Source organism: Apteryx rowi, unplaced genomic scaffold (assembly GCF_003343035.1).
Source record: "Apteryx rowi isolate R43461 unplaced genomic scaffold, aptRow1 scaffold_356, whole genome shotgun sequence".
Lineage (NCBI taxonomy): Eukaryota > Metazoa > Chordata > Aves > Apterygiformes > Apterygidae > Apteryx > Apteryx rowi.
Window position 1 is genome coordinate 307,942 of NW_020450041.1, and position 25,841 is coordinate 333,782.

General features: G+C 40.1%; 1 protein-coding gene across 3 annotated transcripts in view; it reads right to left on the reverse strand.

The window, feature by feature from the left end:
* Positions 1 to 916: 916 nt before the first annotated feature.
* The window catches only part of ARHGEF12 (Rho guanine nucleotide exchange factor 12), a 78,556-nt gene continuing 53,631 nt past the window's right edge, over positions 917 to 25,841 (reverse strand). Inside the window, exons 21-41 of one of the 3 annotated variants that reach the window (XM_026073020.1) lie at positions 25,266 to 25,371; positions 24,818 to 25,030; positions 24,234 to 24,363; positions 23,883 to 23,918; positions 23,108 to 23,262; positions 22,265 to 22,411; positions 21,402 to 21,487; positions 19,664 to 19,789; positions 18,737 to 18,851; positions 15,899 to 15,999; positions 15,567 to 15,644; positions 13,875 to 13,950; positions 13,303 to 13,470; positions 12,659 to 12,746; positions 11,615 to 11,704; positions 11,387 to 11,463; positions 10,800 to 11,027; positions 8,516 to 9,001; positions 6,543 to 6,856; positions 5,907 to 5,979; positions 917 to 5,306 (exon numbers count right to left, since the gene is read on the reverse strand). In XM_026073020.1, the coding sequence (XP_025928805.1) occupies positions 5,296 to 5,306; positions 5,907 to 5,979; positions 6,543 to 6,856; positions 8,516 to 9,001; positions 10,800 to 11,027; positions 11,387 to 11,463; positions 11,615 to 11,704; positions 12,659 to 12,746; positions 13,303 to 13,470; positions 13,875 to 13,950; positions 15,567 to 15,644; positions 15,899 to 15,999; positions 18,737 to 18,851; positions 19,664 to 19,789; positions 21,402 to 21,487; positions 22,265 to 22,411; positions 23,108 to 23,262; positions 23,883 to 23,918; positions 24,234 to 24,363; positions 24,818 to 25,030; positions 25,266 to 25,371 (2,904 nt within the window). In that variant the 3' untranslated portion in view covers positions 917 to 5,295. The remainder of the gene's footprint in view (positions 5,307 to 5,906; positions 5,980 to 6,542; positions 6,857 to 8,515; positions 9,002 to 10,799; positions 11,028 to 11,386; positions 11,464 to 11,614; positions 11,705 to 12,658; positions 12,747 to 13,302; positions 13,471 to 13,874; positions 13,951 to 15,566; positions 15,645 to 15,898; positions 16,000 to 18,736; positions 18,852 to 19,663; positions 19,790 to 21,401; positions 21,488 to 22,264; positions 22,412 to 23,107; positions 23,263 to 23,882; positions 23,919 to 24,233; positions 24,364 to 24,817; positions 25,031 to 25,265; positions 25,372 to 25,841) is intronic. The other 2 variants (XM_026073022.1, XM_026073021.1) reach the window with 2 other exon arrangements.

Sequence of the window (25,841 nt, forward strand, 5' to 3'; positions counted from 1 at the left end):
AAGAGGTCCCTTACCATGGGAAACCTCCTGAAGTATCATTTGCAAAATTAGATCAAGTGGCAGACTTGTTTTCTTGTAGCTAGATCTTTTGGATCGATTCCTTCTTACTGGTCAACGCTAACAGGAAAGCATAGGGATATTCTTCCCTGTCCAATACTGGAAGGAACTAAACGCTACCATGGTTTAAAAGGCAGCTCTTTTCCCAAACAAGCACTGCTCTGCCGTAGAGGAGAGCAGCTAGTTTTTCACAAACTTTCTTTCGCCCTGCCTTAGCACAATACTCATTATATAATGCACCATAGACAAACACACTCCTCTTAGATTATAGCCCTCAAATAAAATAAGACTGCTGTAAGACCACACTGACACACAGAAGCAAAGAAGTACAAGCTGAGTATGTGACCGGGACAGAAACACTGATTACTTACTGAGCTGGAGCTGTATTTAATACTTTAAGGAAGCACATGTGACTTCAGAAAAAGCCTAGATACTCACTAAGTCACTGTAACCAACAGAAAGTTGGTTAAGGTACTTTAGCATCTCTGAAAGTCTGGACACAGCACCTTAGATGTCATAATTTTTAACATTTGATTAAAATCTCTCGAGATTCAGTAGTCTTCTTTTCTGCGGATGTTTTTCTTTTTTAAAATGATGATCTTGGGCACAGACATTTGGAGAAGACCTGCAAAGTGAGATACATTGACGGAAGAAGCTCCCTAAGCAGGGAGACTGCTGAGTCCAGAAATGCACTGTGTTTGCACATGCAACAGCACCAGCAGATTCTGGAAGGTCATTTGTACCAAATGAAAGCTTCCTCTGCCCATCAAGTTTTCTCTCTGGAACAGTTTGTCCTGCCAAATGCTGTAGGCAATTAAAACAAAACAACCCCCCAAAAAAACCCAGCAGACAAAACTTGTTTCCTTTAAGCTTATTTAATGATATTTGAAACGCTTAAATTTTCTATTTCCCAGATCCTGAAACAGATTTTTTAAGTGACCAATATTTAATTCCAGAAACATACAACCTTATCAGCTAAGTCATAAAAGAGCTATTTTACAAACATACATCTGGATAATTAGAACAATAAAGTCTTTTTAGACATTCAAACATGATCAGTAAAAATACAGGATTATTAATAAAGATTTTTGTGTATTTTTTAAAGAATACTTCCAGATTTTTTTCTTCTCTTTAAAGTAAATCTCTGTTAAGAGTACATGATTGTATGTTGTACAAAGAAAATAAAAATATTTTAGTATGAAGAGAGCTCCAAAAGACTTAATTCAAAATAAAACAGCAGTGTTTTGGCTGCAGTATCCCTTTTGCAGTACATCTGCTTTTCAGTTGGCACCTTTGGGGGAGGGAGAAGGAAATAAGGGATTTCTTTGGGGAAGAGAGGAACAAAATACCAGATACCATCAAGCACTGAGATTATAATCCAGTCACCTGTGGAGGCAACAGACTCCTCTTCTAATAACAGGGACAGCATCTGTAAATCAGGATATCTGTGTTTTATGAGAACAATGTAAATAGGCATAGTGCTGTCTCAAAGCTGACCGAAACTACCCAGACTTCTTAGCTCTTCAGGTCTACATTCCTCATCCTTCGTTCTGATCTCCCCTATAGGATGTTCAAGAAATCTCCACTCCCTGCAGACAAGGCATGACCAAGGAATCAGAGTGATCAAACACTGGTTTGCCATTTGCTTTTCTACTCTTCTACAGGCAAAGGAAATTTCCCCCTTCCAGAAAGTACCCAGCCCTCCTCCTTCTGGTCCATGAATGAGACCCCATAACAGCAGRGGAGAAAGCACTTCTCAGAAGAATATAAAAGAATGGTTGTTATAATACATCCTTGCTCACAAATAAGAAACCCTTGGGCATTTATTTTGGGAAAAACACACTGGGGGAGGGAGGAGGAAGCAGGGACAAACAAACCAGAGATCAGTGTCCTGCTCTGCTGTCCAGTCTGAATAAAGGAATGTACAATCACCAGCCAGGGACAAATTAAAATGTTCCCTTACACTGGAAACTGGAATTTCAAAGAAGGGTAATCTCATGGCTTGAAGGGAAACAAGAAGTGAGAATCCTGAAAAGTGCATTTGTGTTCCAGCTCCTTCCACACAGCAAGGCATGGCCTGAGATCTACCATACAGTACACGTGCTAGGGAGCAAAAAGGAATCCCTCATTATTTTAGGCTACTGCACAGAAGATAAAGGATCCCTGGCCCCAGCATCATTTTTCTAGAGAGAACTAATGCCCTATTTGTGAGAATGATCAACGCAGCATGAGAAGGCCAGTTGAAACAAAATCCAAACAGGACAGAGCAGTGTGCCATTTTATACTTCCCATAAAACTGGGTCCTTCTCTGACATGCCCCAAAGCTCTCTGCAGTCTCCTTCACTGGAGGTATTTCATCCATCCTGAAGGTTTCTCTGCCATCACCACTAGCATGACAGAGTGAAGATGTTTCCTGTTATACATCTTGAGAGGTGACAGGGACAGAACTGCACCACACCTCCTACTGCATTCTTTCCAAGGTACCATTAGGGGATGGCAGGCAAACTCCTCCACTTCAGCAGCTCCAGAGGCAGAAATGTAAGGGGCAGATGACATGGAAACATAAAGCCTTCCCATCTTTTTCACTGGTGCTACACCTATTAGAGATGAAGCAAGGTAGTGGTGGATGGCAAAATCCTTATACAAAGGTGGAAAAGTCAGAAGAAGCATGTCCAGATTGTTCCCCCATGGCCCATCAGACTAGCTGCACATTTCTCGTGCAGGATGCTGCTCACCATGACCCTAAGAATTCACGCAAGGCAGAGAACCAGGGACTCTGCCTTCAATCACGAGGAAAGAGTACTAAGCAACCAGGCCTTCACAGCTTCTGTCTTTGCTCGTCTTTCAGCATACCCTTGAAAACCCAGGCTAAGCTCTCTCTATTTAGTAGAGTTCAATGGTGATTTTCAATCAACCATGGAAACTGCTAGAAAGCTTTTAGACAGCTACGGTCATAACAACTGCTCCTGTTTCTGGAGTGTGTAGTCTCAGACAGGCATCATGCCAACTGACCAAGGGAGGTGTGGGGTGGAAGAACGAGAGTCTTTTTCTGTAAGAGAAAGAGGGCATTAAACACCAAGTCTGGCTACAGCCCAGTTCTCTTTCTGGCAGGATCAGGTAAAAGCAGCATGAGGCAGCATTTTAGTTTTGGGGCTTCTTAGAGGAAGTCTAGGTATTTATAACCAAAGGAACCGTATGGCTGAAGGTGAGGAGGGGAGATCCCACCCGTGGAAGAATGGAAGCACTTGGCTAATACTGACAGTATATTCACACAGGTGCAACAGGACAGGCCTTAGTGGGTCACGAGGAAGAGGAAGCTCCTGCCACCATGGAAGAGAACACTTTGGCTTGTGTTGGCAGTGTAATGCTCCTGCAGGTGAAGAATTATACTTTGTGCAACTGGCTTTTAATGCAAGAGAAACTCCTCCCTGCTCTGTAATGACTCATGGCTCCAACTTTCACACCAGGCCCAAAATCATCTCTGCTCAACCTGTGTCAATGTTTATACGAACTTATCCCTTGCATTTTTCTAATGGGGAGAGCAAGAACTGCTTTTTGCTACACATGAGTAGAAAAAGGACAGATTTGATTCTCTGCCAGTAGCTAAAGAGAAAACACGTTTGTGTTAATGGAGCAGGGAGTACGATCTTTATGCTGACCGAAGAGGGATTCTCAGCACTTCATGATCCACACTGTAATGCAAACAACGCTGTAACAGTTCTAACATGCTAATGGGATGTACAAGTCTGGCATACTGTTCAGCTTGGGTTAAGTAGTTTAAAACTAGGAAAGAGGGTGCAAAAAGACTGCCTTACACAATTTCCACTAGCAGTCTTATTCAAGGTGTCTGTGACACCGAGGACAGCTTGAATCACCCTGTTCCAAGCAAGAAGTGCCTGCCCTAGGACCAACTTCAGAGCAGAGGCACAACCACCCTAGGCTGTCCAGTGTCAGCTCTTCTGGCAGCCTGACATTTGCCATCCTGTTCCCAGACTGGAAGGAATTCCAACAGCAAAACCCATTAGAACTGGCCTAAGGAAGTACTGGAGAGCTGTTTCAGCCTTCTTTGCTTTGCACGTCTCTGTTTCAGTAAGAACACATTGGCACAAATCAGTGTTTAAAGAAAAAGAGAGAAGAGAGAGAAGAAAAGAAAAAAAAGGAAAAAAAAAAGGGGGGGGAAAAAAACAACACCCCAAGCCCTCAGCAAGACATACCTTCAGGTACTAAAATTTACTGGCCCTATAATCAGCAGTACCTGTGGCTAACTCAAATGGCAGCCCTTATTCATTCAGTAGTGAATCGGGGACAGACACCCATCTGCCCCACATCTTTGAAACACTTCTGGGTTTGCATTTTTTTCTTTTTGATCCAGAGAAGAGTTACAAAAGTGCTGCAGGTCCAAGTATTTTTATCACTTTACAAAGGAGACAATGATCAAAGCCAACAAAGTCAAGAAAAAAATTAAACCCATCTTTCTCCTCTCCCAGCCAGATCCTGCATGTCAACAAAGGAGACCCCTAATGGGAGAGGGGAAAAAAAAGTTTGCCCATCTCAAGTGCCTGGCTATGTAGTGCATGGAAAAATTCTTGTTACACATGTGATGACATGAGCAGTTCCCATGCAACTGTTGAATACAGATAGTTCCAGCCACAAGTCATCTTAACACCTTCATAAGTAGCTCTTCGCATGGCAGTTTGATTGCCAGCAGGGAGTGCAGAGTCCAGTCCAGTGAAGTAAAGATACACCTGCACACACACACCCTTTCCCTCAGACCTGACCTGTTCAGGAACAGTTGGAGGCAGAGTGTACCATATGCAGAGGGCTAGAACTGCCACTACCCAATTAAAATAAAACAAGAAAGGCAAATTAAAAAATTAAAATGTGCTTTTGATACACGGAATGAAGTCAAATAAATACATTGATTTTTTTTTAAATGTCTAAATACATTTTTATATCCTACACCCAAAGCTCTGTACATTTGGTTTGGTTTTTCTGTTCTGAATCAAAAATGAATTTCTGGTAACAAGGAGAGGAGGAGTAGAATAGAAGAGACTCCCTCACTGACAAGATAGTGCAGATGCCCCACAGGAAAAGCATCCCATGCCCACTTTGTTAGAGTATGGTTCACACTTGGTGGTCCACACACAAAACCCTCATGTCTCAGAGTCCACATGGAAGACAGTGGGTGCTGGGTCCTGACACTCTTCATCCAACCTTCAGCCACTTCTGGAAATGTGACTAACTTTTATCTGAAGGAGAAAAAAAGGATGACAAGAAAGGGAGAAGGTACATTGAGACAAATGGTTAACATTTCTGAACGCACAGTACTAACAGAGAACGCATGGCGTGAGGGACAGCACACATATTTAACCTGAAGATCTCTGTTAATAATTCTAGGAATTGCATCTCAAGGATGTTCAAGGCCAATTTAAAGGGACCTGTGGCAACCACTTCACACAGTGTCAGAAACACTGCAGAGAAGGCAATGACAGATTGGAATCATTTTACATGTTCAACAATCTGCCTTTGGGACTCTAAGTCAATCTGGCCTTCTTTGAAAGAGAAGTTGTACATCCTGTGATGTAGGGCTTTAGCAGGCAGTGGTGCCTCAGCCTACAAACAGCTTTGTCAGAGGAAGAAACAAGCTCCTCATGTGTGTCTCAATGGGTTCCAATRGCCTTTCTTGGAATCAGCATGGCCTCAGCCCTGTGGGAGCTGCTGAAGTAGCTAAAACTTTTTTCTTGTGAAACATTACTAACTGACTTTGTGCTCTTTGGTTAATGCCTGAAGCCAATGTGGTACATGCTATCAATTTATAAAGATTCAATGCGCCAAGGTCTGTTGCGTACCTGAGTGCTCTCCTGTGGAGGCTGATCCAGCCAGCCCTTGGCGACGGAGAATGGTGTAGTCTTCCTCAACCTCCTTAAATAAATAAATAAATAAATAAATAGGGCTACAATGGATAGGGAACTCCCAACACATGCAAAAAATCATTTTGGAAGCCATGAGTTTGAAAACCTCATTACTGCTGCAAATTAGCACTTTCATTTGACATGAGCAGCAATATGCAATGTATTTAATAAGCTTTTTTAATGTCAGTTATTTATTTTCCTTCGGTCAGTGGTCCCTTCAAAACTCCACTGTTGCAGATTTGCATCGGTTTGACCCATCCCTCAGGAAAAGCCTGAATCTCCAAACTAGTATCAAAGTAATACACATACCTCCTCCCTCTATCTACACACAGCTACTTGCTTCTTGTGACCCAGAACTTAATGCAAGCGAAACAGCAGCAAGTCACTGCTTCAAACGCTTCCACAGATAAGAGCCAAAGACAGAAAAAGACACGACTGCCTTCATTAACAACAGGGAAGGAGTTCTCTTGCAGTTTACTTTCTTCCCCCTAGAAATTATTTTCAAGCTCTTTTCTGAAACAAAGCCTAATGAATATGAAAATCCTGAATACGGCAAATAGAAACACACTATACCTTTAATTTTTCAAGGTCATTCTCTATCTTCTGAATATATTGCATCATCTGCACACGTGACTCTATAGAGAAGAGAGGGCTTCCTACAACTGAGCAGGACTCTTCAACTCCCCCCCAGCGTGAGGCCATCATCTCCTCAGCAAACGGGGAGCTTCCTCCATCCGACTGGGTGTCCCGTGGGGAAACTGGCTGCCTCTGTGCAGAGTCCAAAGAGGTGCGGCCACCTGTAGTGCACTGGAGAACTAGAGACGATACCTCCTCATCTGTGGAGCTCTCCTGCACTGTTCCATATCCATCAAGGATCAAATAATTTCCTGTTAAGAGAAGAGCTTTTTACTAGCATCTCCAGTTCAATAATCACCAAGAACCACTGAACTGTAGACAGTTTAAGCAGACTTTAAGAAAGATAAGTGGTGAAAGACCCATCTCTTGAGACATTTTAAAATGGATATGAAAAAGCATTTGTGATTACTACATAGAGTAGTGATTATTTTAGACCAGACTAGCTTGGTTCTGAATTGGGCTTCAGAGATCATAGATAGTTTCTGGTCTGCAGTTTGCCAGTTACCTGATTTGATGAACTAATCACCTTTTCTTTTGTTTTTTAAACTCTGTGTTCGTATTATAATGTCCAAAAACTTCTGCTTTTATTAACAGTACCCAACAAATCAGACTGCTAGATTTCTAAACTCCATTTCCAGTTATGGTATGGAGAATGCTTTTAGATGTGTTAGCTACCAAATATACTTTGCTAATGATATGCTCTAAAGCAATTATAAACAAAAATGTTTTCACAACCTGCACCTAGCAACAGAATTGTTCTAAATGATTTCTCTACAGTATTAGAGTAAAGCTAGCATGTGGAAGCAGAATTGACTAAAAACAGGCCAATCTAATTTTAATGTCCCTGCACAGTTAAGAAAGTAAACAGTGTAAGAGGTGACAGATAAATTAGATGCTTCAAGATGTTGGCTCAGTTTTAGTAAATTAACATGTCTTAGTAATTCAGGGAACGAAAAATGATTTTCAATATAGAGTTGGACTCAGACAGTCAGGAATTGGCTAATTCACGTTGACAGAATCCAATTTTTAAATAAAAGCCTATTTACGGATAAATGATTTCAAGACTAATAGTCATACAGAATCTACCTACTAGTAGCTGCTTCCACTATAACATTCGTGTGAACAACCTGTTATATTTAGTGCAATGTCACCACTTAGGCTTATTGGAATCAAAGGACTCTGCAAACACAAAGTGTGCAAAGCCCCGTGAAAGTGCTTACAGTTGCTGTCTTAGAGCTAGTTTTCTGCTGAGTTAACAGCTCTAAAACCTTCTTGATGGCTGGAAAAAATATGCTTTGACACGCTGCCCAGGTAGCCATCAAATATATCATATATAATAGTAACAGTAAAAATAAGTTTTTAAGAACTTCAGACTGGGTGTGAGGTCACAGGGCACAATTACAATGCAAAGCTAAACTGTGAGTTTCTTTTTCAAAGCTCAACCAGAAGAAACCAATATAATAGCTACAAAACAGCCTGAGTCATGGGGGTCTGTGTGCACAGACTAAGGCAGTGCTTTGCCTTCAGGGAAAATGCTTTCCCCACAGGCACCTACAGTCAGCTTAGAGATAATGTGGTCCAGTGGTAACAGCAATCAAGAGCTTGCATTGCGTCCATACCTCTGTAATTATGGTTTGTCACAGTGTATTAACCCCATGGTATTTGAGCTTCTCTTTTCATAAAATGGAAGATTCATTAGGTATGAATTTGTACAGCCCTATTCAGGGCTAAAATAACTTTCAAGGACTAGAGAGCTAATTTAAATGTCCTGTACCGTACTAGCACAAGAAGCTTCACCAGAACAACATACAATGATTTTCTTTAATCATCTTCTATTTAATACTGAACTCAAGTCTCCAATATCCAATCAGGACAGACTGTCATTCAATGAGTGAATGAAACACGCTCACCTGAGATCCGTAGTTGCACATCCTCTTCCTCCTTCCTTTCCATTAGTTCGCTTTCAGATGGATTTTCGTCACTGTGAGCTTCTCGAGCATCAAAAAAATGTTCCCCGCTTTCATCAGCACCCACCCCTTCCAGCTCTGTGGTTGAGATCTCCAGATTCATACTTGTGTGGTCTATTGCTAAGTTACTACTTGATCTGGGGTCTCTCGTTACGAGCCGCAGGGCATCCCCTGAAGCTGGTGATTCTGCTGAAGTCCGGAGGCCATAACTAGCCGTGGATTCATTAGTGCCGGTTCTCGGAAGCATCCGGTCTGCTCCAGGCTGGGGATATTTGTCATTGTCAGAGTGCTGTAGCCCAGGCTCATTTCCACTCTCAGTTTGGGCTTCTTGGGAAACAGTCCGAAACCTGGGAGAGCGCTGCCGGTCTTCAAGGGCCGCCTTCTCAGAAAAGCCAAACTGCTGTACCAACAGCTGCTTCAGCAAGTCCACTGCAAGTAGAGATAATATTCACAAGGCTTCATAGACCATATCTCCTCTAACACTGACTAAACTAACACAAGGGCCACTCTTTCAAAAAGAGAGGCCTCATAGCAGCCAGCCCTCTCATTGCTCCTGGCAGAAAGGACAACACGCAGCTTTACATGTACCATCTTGCTAAGGGGAAGACAGATTAGGTATTCTACTAAAGTTATCTGTAAGTGAGCGATAGCACAGGTGAATGCCCAGGTTTTGCCTCTCACTCTCCATCCCAAATGAACTAAAAATGACGGCATTAATAGGGGATTCCCACCTGAGAAAAAAGCACATTAAGACTATTGCATTCATTAAACTTTGAAATGACAGATCAAAAAAACTAAAGACACATTTTCCACAAAAGTTCATATAAACTTATACATATTTAAACTTCAACCTACATTCCTTTAGCTCTCAAATCATCCCAACAAATCAGTTTAGAATAAGGACATATTGTTCAAAGCAAAGGCAAGAAATCGCCAAGAGCATAAGACCATTGTTCCTTCTCACCATATAATGCTCATGTAACATGCTAGAAAAGCTGTGAGTTCTCTTGTCAAAATGTGAGTGACCCACTCACATTTTGCTGCTGTTAGATGGCTGCTTTTTTAAGTCTGAATAGTCATGAGATGTTAGGTCACTGATATTAACTTCATACACCCCACAGACAAGGATTATCTTATCACTGGTCTCTGAGAACAAGTACTAAGAACACTTGTACAGCATTCAGAATTGTAAAAGGACTTTGAATCCTATCAGAAAAGAAACTCAGAATGGATTAGAAGACTCAAGGCAAACTATTAGATTGTTGAAAACTGTCACTTCTTGTAGAGAGAGATGGAAGAGGGAATTTAGGCCAAGGATACGAATGCTCTGCATTTTGGCAAAAGCAGAGGACCTAAAGAAAAGCATTAAGGACTATTCACTTCAAGTACAATTCGGAGACTTCACCTCCATTTCAGAGTTGCCAGGGAGAGGCATCAGCATTAATGAATTTATTCAAATTTTAAGAGGTTATATTTAGGAACAAAAGGAATTGCAAGGCTGGATCTGATCAAGTAGGTTACATACTCCTGCATCCTCCCTCTGAAAAAAGGGCTGATACCAGAGAATATAGGAAGCAATTAAAATTTTTCTATAAAACAAATTTCATGGAATAATCTGTCCATCAGGAAAATTTCTTTTCTACTCAAGTGTTGATCTACTTAGACCCAACTATCTCTCAAATCCTTAGAAAATCTGAACCTAAATGTTTGTCAAATTTGCAAAATATCCAACCTCTTATGCATGATTTTGCAAAAAACAATGAGAATTCATATTCACCAACTCATGCAATTTCTCCTGTCTTACTTGCCCAGTGTTGTGAAAAGAAGTTCACAGGCTAACTGTGTTGTCTTTTAAAACACTGCTGACTAGCAACAATACTTCACAGCACTGCGCAAAGATCTACTACGTCATTTTGCCACCAAAGTATTTCATGGACAATAGGTAGCAATTCATTATTACCTTCACTTTATACATGGGAAAACCATAACAAAACAATGAAATGACTGCCTAAAGCCAAAGAAAGCACGAGTATATGAATTTAGAACTTAAAATTCCTTCATGTTAGATCCACTTTATTTTGCTATGCTGTGATCTGCAGCACAGAGAGACATGGATTTTAATAAAAACGGACATGAGATATTATTTTAGCTCATTGATTCAGACAGTTGACCTAACAATTCCCATATTGAAATCACATCCCACCAGATACTGCCCACAGATACTTACAGTTCCTTAATGCATCCAGTGCCCATTGCCCTTCGGATACCGAAGGTGAATTGGTGGTTGTGTGTTCATAGCATGCAGAAGAATCTTTAAGTGACAGGTCTGCCTGATGCACTTTATCAAACTGTCTTTCTGTCACAAGAAGACTTTCTACTTTGGACTTTTCAGACATGATGGGTGAAGAAGACTGAGCATTCAGTATCAAGGGAGATTCGAGGCCCAAATCTTTATCTTGTAAATAGAAAACATACACTCATGTTAAACAACTATTTCAAGTATGATGTGAAACTGCAGAAAATTCTGCTTCACATGGATATCTCTGAAAACACTAAAAGATGCAATTCTTGAGCATGGTCTCTGGTAAAAGGATGATTTTTTTCAGGAAAAAAGAATCTTTTCCAGCAATTTATAAGTCCGATGGAAATACTAAGAGGTGTATTTTAAACAGGTTGAGTTTGACTTCCTTACAGGACTTGTAAAAAGTCTTTCCTTTCCAGAAAAACATCAATGCTACAAGAAGATGCCCAAGACAAAAAGAATATGGCTTGGCACATCTGCACTCCTTATAGCAAATTTACTGCTCCTCTTACCTGGACTTTGTAGACTGCTGGCAGGAATGTCATGCTGCTCTTTGAGCTTCTGCTGCTCCTCTTCTTCACGCTCTTCCCTGCAGGGAGGAAAGAACAAACACATTCATTTAGTCACACGTATCTGAATCGCTGCATGAGAATCAGCACTTTGGCTGACAATCTCTGAGCAGAAGAGGGGCTACTGGAAAAAGAAAACCAACCCTTCCTCCCCCAGCTACTTTCACTTACTCGCCAGGTCCTGACTGCGGTAATGGGATCACTCTTCTGGTAGTCTCCACTTTTACAGTCCCTGCCATCTGAGCTATAAGGTCCTGCCATCTGCAGTAGAGACATCAAATAAAAACATGCAAGATGTGAAGCATAATGACACTGCTGCATTGAACACTTTTTAAATCCAGCTTATATAATTACTGTTTTTCTTAACTGCCTTTCTTATCAACAGAAATGTCTAATTTTTTTTTTTTAATCTATTGCAGTCAATGTCTCAGTAATATCTAGCAGCCACAAGTGAAGTGCCACAGCTTAATGTTCACCTCACCAGACAGATACTCTTTAGCACAAGGAAATGAATGATGGGACCTTAGCAGGAGCTGTCAGGTGAGATAGTTATTTTATATACAAATATATATGAAAGCATTAAGTAACATTTCTTGCATATTACTGAATAGTTTCATATACGATGCTCTAAAACAGTTGATATATATCATCCAAACAAGTCTACGCCCTGCTTATACTTTAGGAGAAAAGTGTTTGTGCCAAAGAGGAAGAAGAGTTTATCCAGGGTTTGAAATTCTTGCACTAGGGTGCTTATGGTACCAGTATCAAAGTCCTCAAGACTAACTACTTCTGCACGAAGATGTGGGATGATTTCAATGACTTATCGGGTAGTCAGTCACATAACACCAAATCACAAAGGTAAAAAGAGCATCTTTGAGGTAAAAAAAATTATTAATAATAAAAAATATATATTTTTACACACACACACTACATACATACTATACTCTGTGTATATACACATACTATATAGCGTGTGTGTGTGTGTACATACACACACGCTCACTAAAACACGAGTATACAACCTTTTTAAAAGTGGTGAGAGACCACACCTTCAGTACTTTCCACCTTGGCCAACATAGCTATGTTCTCACCTGAGCTTAGAGAAGGAACTTGGGTAATTCACGGACACCTGCACAATACTACAGGCAAGCAGATGTAAAAGTTCTCTCAAGTACAACAAATCAAACAGCAGATGGAGCTGAACCAATTACTCACACATTCTTTTCTGAAACAGTCTGTGCCACCAGTTCATAAATATGAGCGCCATTTTCTGACATGGAGATGACGAAGAAAGCTTTGTTATCTGAAGCAAGGCAGGGAGGAAAGAATTTAATTAGATGCCTTGTCCTGCACAGTTTTCTGAAAATTCCTAGAAATCAGGCATAATCCCAACCAGAAGCAATGAAAGAAGAGTTTGTGAAATAACTCTCCAATGCTACAATATAAAAAAATAATTCTTTCCCTATCCAGGAAATTTGTCTATTAGTCCTAAAAGAAAAGAGCTGTTACTCTTCGAACCACTCTGAAATAAATCTATTTCCTCTCTTTTCCCTCCTAACAGTTTTCATTTCTATGGTACCTTTCATCTAATAAGGTCAGAGTACTTTAACTTACAAGCCTATTTAAGCTCAAACCATATCTAAAAGAATGCTATTACCTCCTTTTATAAGTAGGTAACTGACACAGAGATGTTAAACAGATTGTTCAGCATCACAAAGCAAAATGTTGGACAGCCAAGAATTAAGGCTACGCATTTTTTCGTGTCCTATTCTGGAACTCCAGACAAAAGCATCTTTCCTGCAGTTATTTAATCATCATTTTCAGCTTCCTCTTTCGTTTTCCCCCTTGGTTACACTGACCTGTTGCCACCTGACGAACCAGAACAGTGTTCAATTTGATGATAGGACTGAAGGTGTGCTTGCTGTCAGCTGTGGATGCCAAGATTTTGCTGTGACACTTCAGTACCAGTTTATCATCTTGTTTCTGCAACAGCACCAGAATGTCCTCCAGAAGCAGAGTGTAGAGATCTGCACAGAGTGCAAACGAACCCAGAATGAGTTAAAGATTCATGTTTTTCTATCACACCCCTGCAGAAAGAAAAAGGCTGCATTTTCGATTACTCATGCAGAGGCAGCAATCAGTGCTATGCCATTCTAGGCAAAGCCTGCAAATCTTCCTCATCAAAACTACAGCAGTGAGTTACAGATGGGATTGGATCATCTCATGACTGACTGCTGTGTCCCTGCATGGCCTTAATGATACTCCAGCACATTTCAGAATTGACAACAATAATTTAATCAGCTCTGAGAAACACACAGGCATTATTATAGGCAGCAGTACGAATCATAATTGGCAACTGCAGATATGCCTTCTCTCTCCCTCCTTCTCAGCAAACACACACAAACCCAATTCTAGACAGAACAGGACTCACCAATAGTTTTGTCACGATTAACCTTCCAAGTTAGAGGTCCTTCATGAAGCATTTTTCTCTTAGTCAGATCCAAGTTCTGTCAGCAGGAGAAGGAAAAAAAAGTAGCACTATGAAACTTCTATTGAAGCAAGTAATGGGAAAGCACCAGAACTTCAGAGGGAAGGATACGGATAGGCACTCCAGTCTGGAGACTAGCAGCTAAATCCAGTCTGGAAAAAGAAATGTGGAACAGGAGTGGTGTACGCTTGTAAAACAAAACTTGTGAGTGGTGTTTGTTATCACTCTGCCTCATTCATCTGCTCTTATGCAGATGCTGGGGATGAGGGAGTAAAGAATTTTCCTTTTATGCCAAGTTCCTAAGGCATTAGAATGTCGTCTAATTTCTAGGAGGAGTTTTTCCAATATCTCTTCATATGAAGTTTACAGTTCTAGTATTACAACCAGTTAATGCTTCGGCACTCAATTTGCAAGTCAAGCATGCCTACAGACGACATACTGATATACAAATCATTCCAATGATCTGATGGACTTTATAATGTCAATGGATTCTTCAATCATTTCACTGCTTGTGACATTTAGATCCGCAGGCAAGCAGAAGTGACAATTTTCACAAGTCATTCCTTCCAAGTCTCAAAGTCTAAAATCAATGACAGCAAGATTTCATAACTGCCAGTAAGTTCTTCATTTCCTGACTAAATGCTTGCAAGTTTATTTGTGGAAGACTACACGATACAGTTTTATAAAAAAGTCTTCATACAAAAATTTCTTTAGATACACAGTGACCTTAGGGAAGACAGATGAGTGATAGATAAATCATAGAGAATTTATATAAGATAAAGGCATAGGTAGCAGTCAAAATGAAGAAAATAAAATCCTGATACTGAGGAGAAAGTGGGGATCAAGTATCCAGACATGAGGAAAAGGGGCAGAATGGAAGGAGAGTGTCCTGGTGCGGAAGCTATCTATTTGAACATGCAGGAAAGAAAGGGGGGGGGGAAGGGAAAAAAAAAAGGATTTATTTCAAGTTGCAAGTACCTACTGGTGCTCATAATCCATTTGAAACATGGAAATTTTATCAAGTTAGTCCTGTTCCAAAGATGTGTTTTTGCCCACTCCATTTAACAGCAGTCTATGGCAAGTAACCAGCTTCACTAACATAACTGCAAGAATTTACAGGGGCCATGAAACATAGTGCTTTACTGGACTTAAATTTCTACCTGGTTATATCTGTGGATCTTCTACACAAATCAACCTGCATACAAGCTCTTCTTTCAAAGCCAGTTGCATTTCTACAATCTACACCTCACAGCTCTCTGAGGCCGTCTCTGTTCTGACAGCACAACTAAGTGATCAAGTGAAATACATCCATAAGACAACTCACCATCCACCAGCTATCTTCGATATGAYACAGAAGTGCAATAGCTCACAGTCCATTAAGATTTGGCTCACGGAACTTAGAAGCTCCATCAGCACTTCTATTTGCAGAACGAACTTGCTACATCCATAGAGATCTTTAGGAAGATACCATGACTCAGATTTCCAAACCTAATCATTTTGTTCAACTTTTGTACAGAAACAACATTTCTCTCCAAAGACCATTTGGCTGTACATCTGAATTTGTAGTTAGGAAGAGCCACAGACTTAGCTACAGGGTTGCAAACACATAGCAATCGCTTCAAGGCTGTCACTCACCCTGAACTCATCCATCATGGGATCCTCAGACTGCTTCAAGTAGGACAGGTCAAGACGACGCTGATAATCTTCCAAGTGCTGGAAAAGATGTAACAAAGTTGGTCACTGATTAGTGAAACTCACTAGAGCCAAAGTGCAGGCAGTCACGAGCACTTCCACATGTTCAAACACCTTGGATTCCTGCTCTCATAGGAACAATGATGCCACAAAGCACCTTTAATCACAACAAGCATACAAGTCACAGGTATAGAGATTGCAGGTGTCTTCGACAGGTTGTTTCCCTTCATCTCTCTTCTTCCCAGCCCCTGATGCATACTCCATTCCCCTCCTACCTGCTTGTTCTCAGATTCTTTAACAGCCTGGTTCACGTGGTTAAGGACTTGACGACAATGATCTGCTGCTTTCTTCACTTTCTCCTTCTCTTCAGGCAGTTCTGCAAGAGAGCAAGAAACTGTAAAAACACTCTCCAACGAAAGATGAAAGAGCCAGAAATATAGTGCAGTTTGCTGACCTTAAATCTGAGAAAGGGAACTTAGGTTTGCAGAGCAACCTATCAACAAAGCACCACATTTCAAAGAGAAATGATGAAATGAGATTTAGGATGGGAGAGAATTCGGTCTGCGCTGCACAAGACACAAGCCTCAGATGATGACCGTACAGCACAGACAGCACTTGTAACTATTGCTTTTTAGAGGGGCTTGTGACAACTATCCAAAGTATTACTCACTCCACAAACCTGAATCCAAGAAGTATTCAAAAAAATCTTAAAATTTTACTAAAACTTCACTTTGGTACCAAGAGGAATCAGTATAGATAATTTAAAATAACACACAGACAGATAGTCCACAAAGCTGAATCCTCGTGCATATCTTTTCTGAGTGGCTGACTCTGCAACTTACTATACATTTCTGTCTTAGTCTCTCTGAATCCTCTTTTTTTCTTTTTTGGAAGAAACAGCTGAAGAAATATGTCCAAAAATATTGTGTTACATCATACATTTTTCCATCCAGATATCCTGCATTTAATATAATCAAAAAATAAAATCTCTGGCCACATACATACAGACAACTGTTGTYGTTGTTTGCTGTTTAAAAAAAAAAAAACAAACCAAACTCCCACTACTGCAAGAGCAAACAAGAGTTACCTTCCCAGCCAATGTCACATAACCATAGAGATACACACAGGTGAACCCCATCGATTCTCACTTACACAAGCCACGTTATTAATCTAGCTAACAGGCAAATAAACAAGTACATCAAGGATAATGCAGTATCACATGCTTTCTTAATTATGAATAGAGCAAACTTGTAAATGCAGTATATTTTGTATGAGTAATGAGATTTCACTGCAGCAGATATCTGCTAGGAAACCTGAAAAGACATGTTGTGGGATTATTAATCACACTTTTGCCTGTTACCCTGGAAATATCTTTCAGTACAACACATCTTAGCTAAATTCCATCCTTCACAGGAACATGAAAACCTTCTGTAGTACCTTAGAGATTCAACAGACAAGAATGGCTACATCAATATACTGTTGGCCTCTACTGTGTAGTATAGTACTTCTTTACAAATTCGAACTACTTCACATTCTAAGTTAAGATTATATTGATAACWTTCAAGCTTTCCGATACTAAGCTTTTTTGAATCATCATTTTGGGGTGTAGGTGAGATTATACTCTGATCGCGCATTCTTCCCAGAGATTGGGAATTTTGAACAAGCAGTCCAAGAGTTCACTAGCAAGGACTGATTAAAAACCCAACCAAAACAACCCCACCCAATCGATATACCTAGGAAACCTTGACCTTAAGAAAATCAATTTGTTCTGCATTATCAGCTTTTTGTTCTCTTCTTAAAGAAACAAGTTGATTTGCCCATAAGCCTTAACACTACATGATTCTTGCTTAATCATATAATACTTCCCTTTTCTCCCTCCATGCTTACAAGGAGATGCTAGGTCTATCCATGCTTGTTTAACAACAGTATAGCTCAACAGGCTTTTATCCAGATCCTTTGTCTTCACAGTTTTATGTTAGTAGTGAACAATTAGGGATTTCTGTTATTGGAAGGCCTTACTTTTCCCCCCCCCCTCTCTCAAATGCATTTACATGGAAATTGGAATTCACTTAAATGTGCTTTCTTAAATGTTTCATTTGGCTACCTTAATGTGTTGAAATCAAGAAAAAAATAGGTTTATCAGAGTATGTTTATTATTGAAAACTAACTTATTGAAACAAATGAAATATTATCCCCAGTGACTGAATTCTTTCCAATTATTTCCTACTTGAAGATTTTAGAAAGAAGTTAAATATATCAAGACAAATCCAGAAAGAATAGGCACGCTATTGACTATTAAAAACAATAGTCCAGATGCAACTGGCCGCTTAGTAAGTTCCTAAACTCGGGTTTTCAGAACATGTAATAAGGAAGAGTTACGCTATACTTGCTGTTTTTCTCCGTTTCCTCTTCTTCCAAATGTACTTTTAGCTACTGCTAGAGACTTGGCTAGATAGACCTTGATCTTAACCCACATGGCAAGTTCAAAAATCCTTACGAATATCTCATTCTCTCATGTATTATCATGCACTTGTATATAATCAGAAATGAAGAGTGCAAAGAAAATATCTTCTTCACTTCAGCTTATTCAGTATAATCTTTAAAAACCAACAAGAGTCATTGGAAAACTAAGAAGCAGACTAGGAAATGGAGGGTGGAGAGGAGGCAACCAGGAATTTGTTTTCCTTCTTCAAAAATTAATAGCAAATCAAGTTGCTTTATCAGTAACTTCCCTAGGCAGAGTGGTTTGTTTTATCTTCAAAACTTTAGCAACGCTGACCCATTTTTTTAAAATTACTTTTAAATGATTATATTGCACTCTACGTTCACTATAACCCAATGCAGACTGTCATTCACCTATTCCAAATTGAACTTCAATTTTTTTTTCCCTAAGAAAAATGAGCTTAATTTAGAAACAAAGACTGAATATATTTCTTCTATTAAAATAACCCATTATCAGCTGTCCTCCCGTGAAGGCAGCAGTAGTGAGGTCACGATGAAAACAGATAGTGACCCATAAAATTGAACTGTCCTTCAACATATGCTTTGAAATCACATTTGCTTAGAAAACCTGTGGAGATGCATGCGCTGGCTACCTAGTAGAAATACTCTACCTGTGTACTTAGCAATATTATCCAGCAGAAGGGGGTACTTAGTCAACCTCTGCATCTCAGTGGGAATGATATCCTTCAACTGCAACCGTCGACACAGTGGATTACTCTCAGCATCCTAAAATTAAACAGCACAATAACTACATTTGTCATTTTTATTAAGACTATAATTACCTGAACGTGTAACATCTATTCATCATATAAAAGTCTATTACTTCACTTTCCGGTAATTAAATACAAGACAAGAAATGCCAAGATTTATCATTCAGACAACACATCCCCTCTCCATTTGCAATTACATATAGGAAAGGCTCATCACAAAAGCAGCAGTTTCCTTCCCTCATTACTTCATGGAGGCCTCGTACCATCTCCAATCAATCTCAGTCACTGCCATACAGGCAAGACATCAGTTTAGTCTCTCACGCTACAGCAAAACTATGGTACATTTTTCAAAATAACCTCATCCCTTGTATTACCAGAGTTCTTCCCAGCCTGTGGTAATGAAGATAATGTTCTCCTCTCCAAGTGCCACACACATTCAGCCCCTCTCTCCTGGTGGGCGGAATAGGTGTACCACATCTGTCTTTTGCCTGTGGCACGCATTAAAATTGCAGTACCGCAAGCAGTTTTCCCCAGAGAAGTACTCATTTCCCTTGGGAAACAGCCACCTCAAGCGAGACGTGATCTCCTGCCTGGGACAGCATCTGCTTTCCTGCATTCTATCAGGACATCCTGCATTTCTCAGAATTAAAGGTTCCTCAACCAGAAGTGATTAGCAGAGATAAATACAGCACTGGAAGTGATCCCAATCTGAAGGCAACATTAGACATAATCCCATTAATTATGATAATTTTATCTATAGCCCTTCATTATCCTACACTGGCCATAAGCCACATCCTCAGGCAGCTCATACCCTTGCATAAAATTCACCTGCACAAAAGTCTGGAAGCGAGAGTCCTTCTTCTGACGTGACTTGATGACCTCTAGAGCAAAGGGCTGGTTACTGCAGAAAGTGGCAGTTGCATGTTTCAGCTTCTCCTCTGCTGGTCCACTAAACTGTGTCAGAAAGCCAAGAAAGTTAAATTTAGACACAGGCAAGTTGAGCATGTGCCAGTGTGAACAGACATACAGCCACATAGCAGCACTAGTCTCAAAAGGGAAGGAAGAAATCACTTTGACAAAATATGAGAACTCATTTACATGAAAGAGAACATTTAAAACATCTTGTTTTTAAAGCTTTCCTCTCCCCATTCTACTGAGGAATCCCTTTACACCTCAAACTCTCCAGATCTCTCTCTGCCCCTAACATATCCAACCCTTTTCATAATGCCTTTCCTATCAACACTAATAACAAAAATACTGCAAGGTCTTAGACGCGCTGCTCGTTCAGAGAGAATACAGTGCCACGTCACCACGGTCAGCCATAAAGAGAGCACTTAGATGAATGACAAGGGATTATCTACCAGACTATTGGTCAGCAYAGTCACGACCAAAGGTCTGGTTGTTTTGCAGGGACACCCATGACTAAACATCAGAATATAGAATAACATCTTGTTTCCTAAATGAAAGTCTTGCAGAAACATGGCTACGAAAAATGATAGCCAAGAGTAGGACTGAGAAATGTGCAGCAGATGACAGATGGCTAATCTGTTACTGCAACTGCAAGCTTCTTCCCATTCTTAGTATCCAATCTGTGACACAGCCTAGTAACTCCTGAAAATATTCACTTTCTAGAGTGAGATCCTGTTTTTGGTTTTAGCCACTTAGCCAGAACACTATTCAGGGACATACAACTATTGGCTTGTAACATCCAGCTTGCTTATATTCCATGCCTTTCACCCACATGGGTTAAAAAAGCTGCAAAGGGAAAATTGAATGCACAAGGTATTTCTGGGAAAATTGAATGCACAAGGTATTTCTTGCTTTTCATAACATGCAGGGAAAATCTGAAAGACTTTGGGGTGTGTTTCTCTACTAGCTACATCTGATCTTTGTTTTCTTCCTTTTTTTTCCTGGAATACTAGACAAGCTGTGGGATAAATAAACACAAGAGACTTCTGCATGAACAGCTGAAAAGAATAATCAGATCAGTTTTCAATCCTAAATGAAGTAGGCTGAAAAAACAAACAACAAAACTTGGGAGACTCCTGAGATTGATTGATTTAGTAAAGAATCTACATCACTCCTGCTCCTGTCATTTGGACTTCAGAAATTTGAAAGGAAGTCTGCAACAGTGCTATAAATTTCAAGAGGTTCAGCTATGAGTCTAGGATTAGAAACCAGTATTTTTAAGGATCTTTTAACAGCACCGCAAGCAACACAAGATTTAAATTTTAGTGCTATTGAAATAAAATGTCCTACTACTTTTCTCAAAATCCTACTCTCATCTTCATATCTCTACAACCACCCTTCTGCTCCACCCACACATTATAAGGAAATGATTTTTTTTTCTTTAAAATGATTCTTTTATCTCTAGCCAAATAAAAATCCTATGCTGAGTTCTTCCTGCTTTCCTTCAGCCCTCTGTCTGTAGCTCTATGTCATCATAGAAAAGATGACATTCAGTTCCTATTAGCTGGGAATTATATCTTGGTTAATCTCTGGCTCTATTTATCATCTTAGGAAACATATTTTCAAGAATAAGAAAGCAAAAAATAATGCATTTTACCCAGGAAAGCAAGTCCTCTCCAATCTGGCCAATAACAGAAGTCTCGTTCCTTTTTCGGACAGCTTTCATTTGATCATTCAACGCAACTTAAAGAAAAGAAAGAAAAAAAGAAAGAAAAAAAGAAACATAATAATGTCTAAATTGTTTGCTTGAAGTTCAGCATTTATTTTAAAATTAGAACTTTTCTAGGAGAGGACTAGATCTGCAGTAATTTGTAACGGATGTAATAGAACATTTAAGAAAATGTTATGTACTGCCTTTGCAGTTCTGTCTTGTCTGTCTTTAAATGACCCCAAGAACTTCTCCAGCCTTTTTTTTTCCCCAGAGGCTCAATATCACTGACCTTTTAAAAACGCAGGGATAATATAACATACTTCAAGCCACCTGCCTGAAATTATACAGCTGATAACTCAGTGGCAGAACTGAAATTTTGATTCTGAATAATCCTTTCTCTAAACTTTAGGAAGGGCTGCCCTTCAAAACTACCTGCAAGACATCAATCTTTTAAGGTTTTTTCATATTCTCTTCAACAGCCATTGTAACTTTTTGAATGCTGCCCTATGAAGACTATTCATCAAAGCATTGCTCTTTTTATCAAAGCATGAATCAGCTTGAAGAGTCTGGGTACAGGGATAAGTAAAAGCAAGTATCCAACACACTGGACACAGTCATTTTTTATTAAAGTATCTTTGTAAATCAGCGTATGCAAAAAGAAGACTATCTGTAATGCTCTTTTCCACCTGAAGTATTATATGAGGTAGCCTCTCTTTTTTCAGGGTCACCCACGTATTTTTTTTTCAGATATCTGTATCCGCAATTCCTGTTGAGACTGCAAAGCTGAAAGGCATCTCATCTGTCCTTACCATGAAGCCCAAGGATATCCTCCAGATTTGAAAAGATTTTCCGTTTGTCACTGGAGTTCAGGATCCCTTCCCGGGTGACACGCTGGTAGAAGACATTATGCAGAACCTTCAGTGTGCGGACATGAGCTCTCTCTGTGTAAAACAATTCTGAAGAGAGGGGAAACACAGGATTATAACTACTGACTTAAATAGGTGTGGCAATGTGGATCCAGATCCAAATCAACATGGATCGAACTCTGACACAGAAGTCAGAAGCACGGACTTGTAAAAAATCTTTCTCAYCTACACTGGCTTTGCTGGTCTGTATTCTGATTTGCTCAGGAACAGAGCCATGCTCTGCTATACTTCCACGTTTGAAAGAACAGGAAAGCCAATTCATTCATGAATCATAATTTACCCCTAACAAACAGTGATCTCTTAGCAGCTCATGTAGCCACACAAAGTGCTCTGCAAGACTGCAAGAGCTGAAATTAAGATGAAGTTTTAAAGATGAAGTTTGGTAGTAAGCGGTCCACTCAGATCATGCACCTTCCAGCAATCCAGACAGTGTTTCTTGTTTCCTTTTATAGAACATGATATTGTAAAATTGGCCTTTCAGTGTCAAACCACTTAATTCTGAGTATTTCCCCTCTAGGGCCTGGATCAGTCTTGTATCAGGATACTTCTCAGTGGCAAATACAAACTTCATGCACCCAAACTCTGCAAACTGAAAGCAACAGCTGGCTCCTACTTTGGGCAGCATCACTGGAGAAAAACCTAGTTTTAAATTTCAAGAACTTCAGAGCTCCAAAGGACAAAGCTTGAACTTTGTGTTTCACGAGCTAGGAAAAATATCCATCTCACCATTAATCACTTCTTGGCGCTTGATTTCATAGGGTTTCAGCCCCATCAACACTTCCCGGCTCACAAGTTGCTGCCAGTTGGGAGGGTCCATGTCCATGTCAAAATCATACAGCTCATCTTCACTTTGTACATCTGCAAAACCCACACTGTCCATCCTAAGACGAAAAAATATCTGTCAGATGCCTCCCATTTTTGGCAGGGACATAAGGAAGAGAGAAGAGAACCTCTAAGTATACATATTAGTTGTAAAGTATTATGAATATGCTCCCCCAGGAGGTTGATAGATGTCTGAAGCTACAGGCATATTTTATAATTTTGCCCTTTACAGAACGACTAAGAATTAATACCTATTCATACAGTATTTTCATAATCCTACTTTTAATGGTACTGATAAAGTAATTTGCTTAAGGTCAAACATCAAGTCAGTGAAAGGGCAGGCTACAATTTCTTTCCTCTGTCTCTCTGCAGATACAGAGCTATTAGCAACACGCTGACTTGGAAAGAAACCTGGGAATCTCAATTCCCCAACCCATCCATACCAATCAGTACATACAACAATCAGTGTATTTCACTCATAGATCAAAGGGTTTATCTGCATATGATTAGCTCCAACTGAATCCGGTGTCTCATTTCATATACACGTTATTTAAGGACAGGAGAGATCACCTAGGCGATTGTAGTGGTTCAGAACAACGAACATCACTGCATTCTACTTTAAACATGATTAAAATCTCAACAGATTCAGTGAAGTTCAAGCAGTTATAAGCATACTCACTTGCGAAAAGTCTTTGGTGTTCCCATGTCAACCATTCTACAAAGAAAGAAAGGAGTTATTTTAAGAATACTTACGCAAGAATTTTACCCCACTCAGACATTCAGCAGAACTCCAGATTAAAGTCCTACCTTCTAACTGAAATGTTTTGTCCATCTGTCAAGCCTAGGCTTCCTGATCTACAGACAGCTTTCTAGTACTACCATAGTATCAGACACAAACCAGCATTTCCTACTTCTGCTAACAATGTTTAATATAAATCGTGCCASTAGTAGTTTTACAGACTTGGCTTCAGTGGCCTTTGTCACATCCACCCTCTTCTGAGGCTCAAGCAACCAGGGCACCCACAGTTACCTCTCGGATTCTCCCTCCTCCTCCTGCAAGTTTTCCAAGGGAGATGGGAATTCAAAAGTATTATTAGGTGTGCGGGGTGTGCCATCCACACAATCGCTGGAAGGTAGAGCTTCTACAGTCTGCTTCAAACCTAAAAAGAGAAAGAGTAACAACTGTCAAGAACTGTACAAAATCAGAGTACATTACAGAACTTCTGATTCACAGCCTCTTTTCAATTTAGAGCAGGAGGAACTGAACTCCTGCCTTGGTAAGAAAAATCTTCATGAGAAATCTTTCCGGGTGACAGACTTGTGCTTACAAGGGCAGACACCTGAGCCCTGAAGCTGACAAGCTGTTTTCTTCTGCAAGACGATCCAATGCCACTGTGATAGAAGCAACTGGAAAACAATTTCTGGCCATAATAAGAGTCTCTGGTTCAAATCAGGAAATAAGTCAGGAAAGATGACTAAACACCCAAGATGATCATGACTAATGGAAGAAAAACATCTCCTAATTTGTTAAGTTTCTTGGACCAGAATTGCACGTCATATACCCTGTTTGAAACACAATATTTAAATCATCCCTCTTTGCTAATATCTTCCTACCTGCTTCACTGTCCTTGCTTCCCTCTGGAGAGGAAAAGGGACCCGTTGCCAAAGGAGACATTGGGTTGGCAGGCAGGTATACTGCATCTTGTCCGTCACTGGAGGACCCACTCTGGCGCATCTTGCCAGAATCCGGTGGCTCTGGGCTAACAGAAGAGGCTGTAGATAAGTGCTTTGGATGACGTTGCTTCTGCATTTCCATGGCTCTGCCAACTAAACAAAGACAGAGCTATTATTCCAGTGAAAGAGCTTCTACCTGTTTCCAGCAATCAAGAAAGGAAGAATCTCATGGACCACTAATAAATTAGGCTTGTCTGTTTCTGAAAACATGTTTTGAAAACCATAATCTTACTGAATCTACATAACATGGATTTTTAAAGGACAGCAGAGACTTCAGCTGGCTTTTAGACTAGTAGTCAGGGAACATATATTTCATTGTCTGACATACTTGCACTACTATCATGTCGACTCGGTCTCCTTGGTGGTCCCAAAATATTAGGGAAGCCTCTTCTCTTCCCCTTTTCCTCTCCTTCTTTCTCTTTCTTGATACTCTGCTGTAGTTAATATACAACAACAACAAAAATAAGCAAACAGATAACTCATTTGGTCAGATTCAGTTATTTACTGAGATGTTGACTAACTCTTCAGAATTGCAGCAATTTGATATAAGAGAAGTTTTTTGTATCAAGTCATCTAATTCAGGGGTCAGCATCCTGCAAGGAAAGAGACAAAGGCAGCATACAGGCAGACTATGAGTGGTGTACAACAGGGTTAGCAGCAGGAAGCCAGAGCATCTTAAGAGATGCCTCTGTTAAAAGCAAAAACCACACACCCTGGTTTCCAACTCAGCAGGAGCTAGAAACCACCCTCTTTCCTAGGGTGAGAGACCTGTTTAATGTGACCAGTAGCACCTTGTTTCTATAAGGGCCAATATCTTGCAACTCTGAAACTCCACAAGCATACAGCCTCTCATCTGGGAAAGAGAAATAAAACTTATCATACCACCTTGGAAGAGTTGCTAATG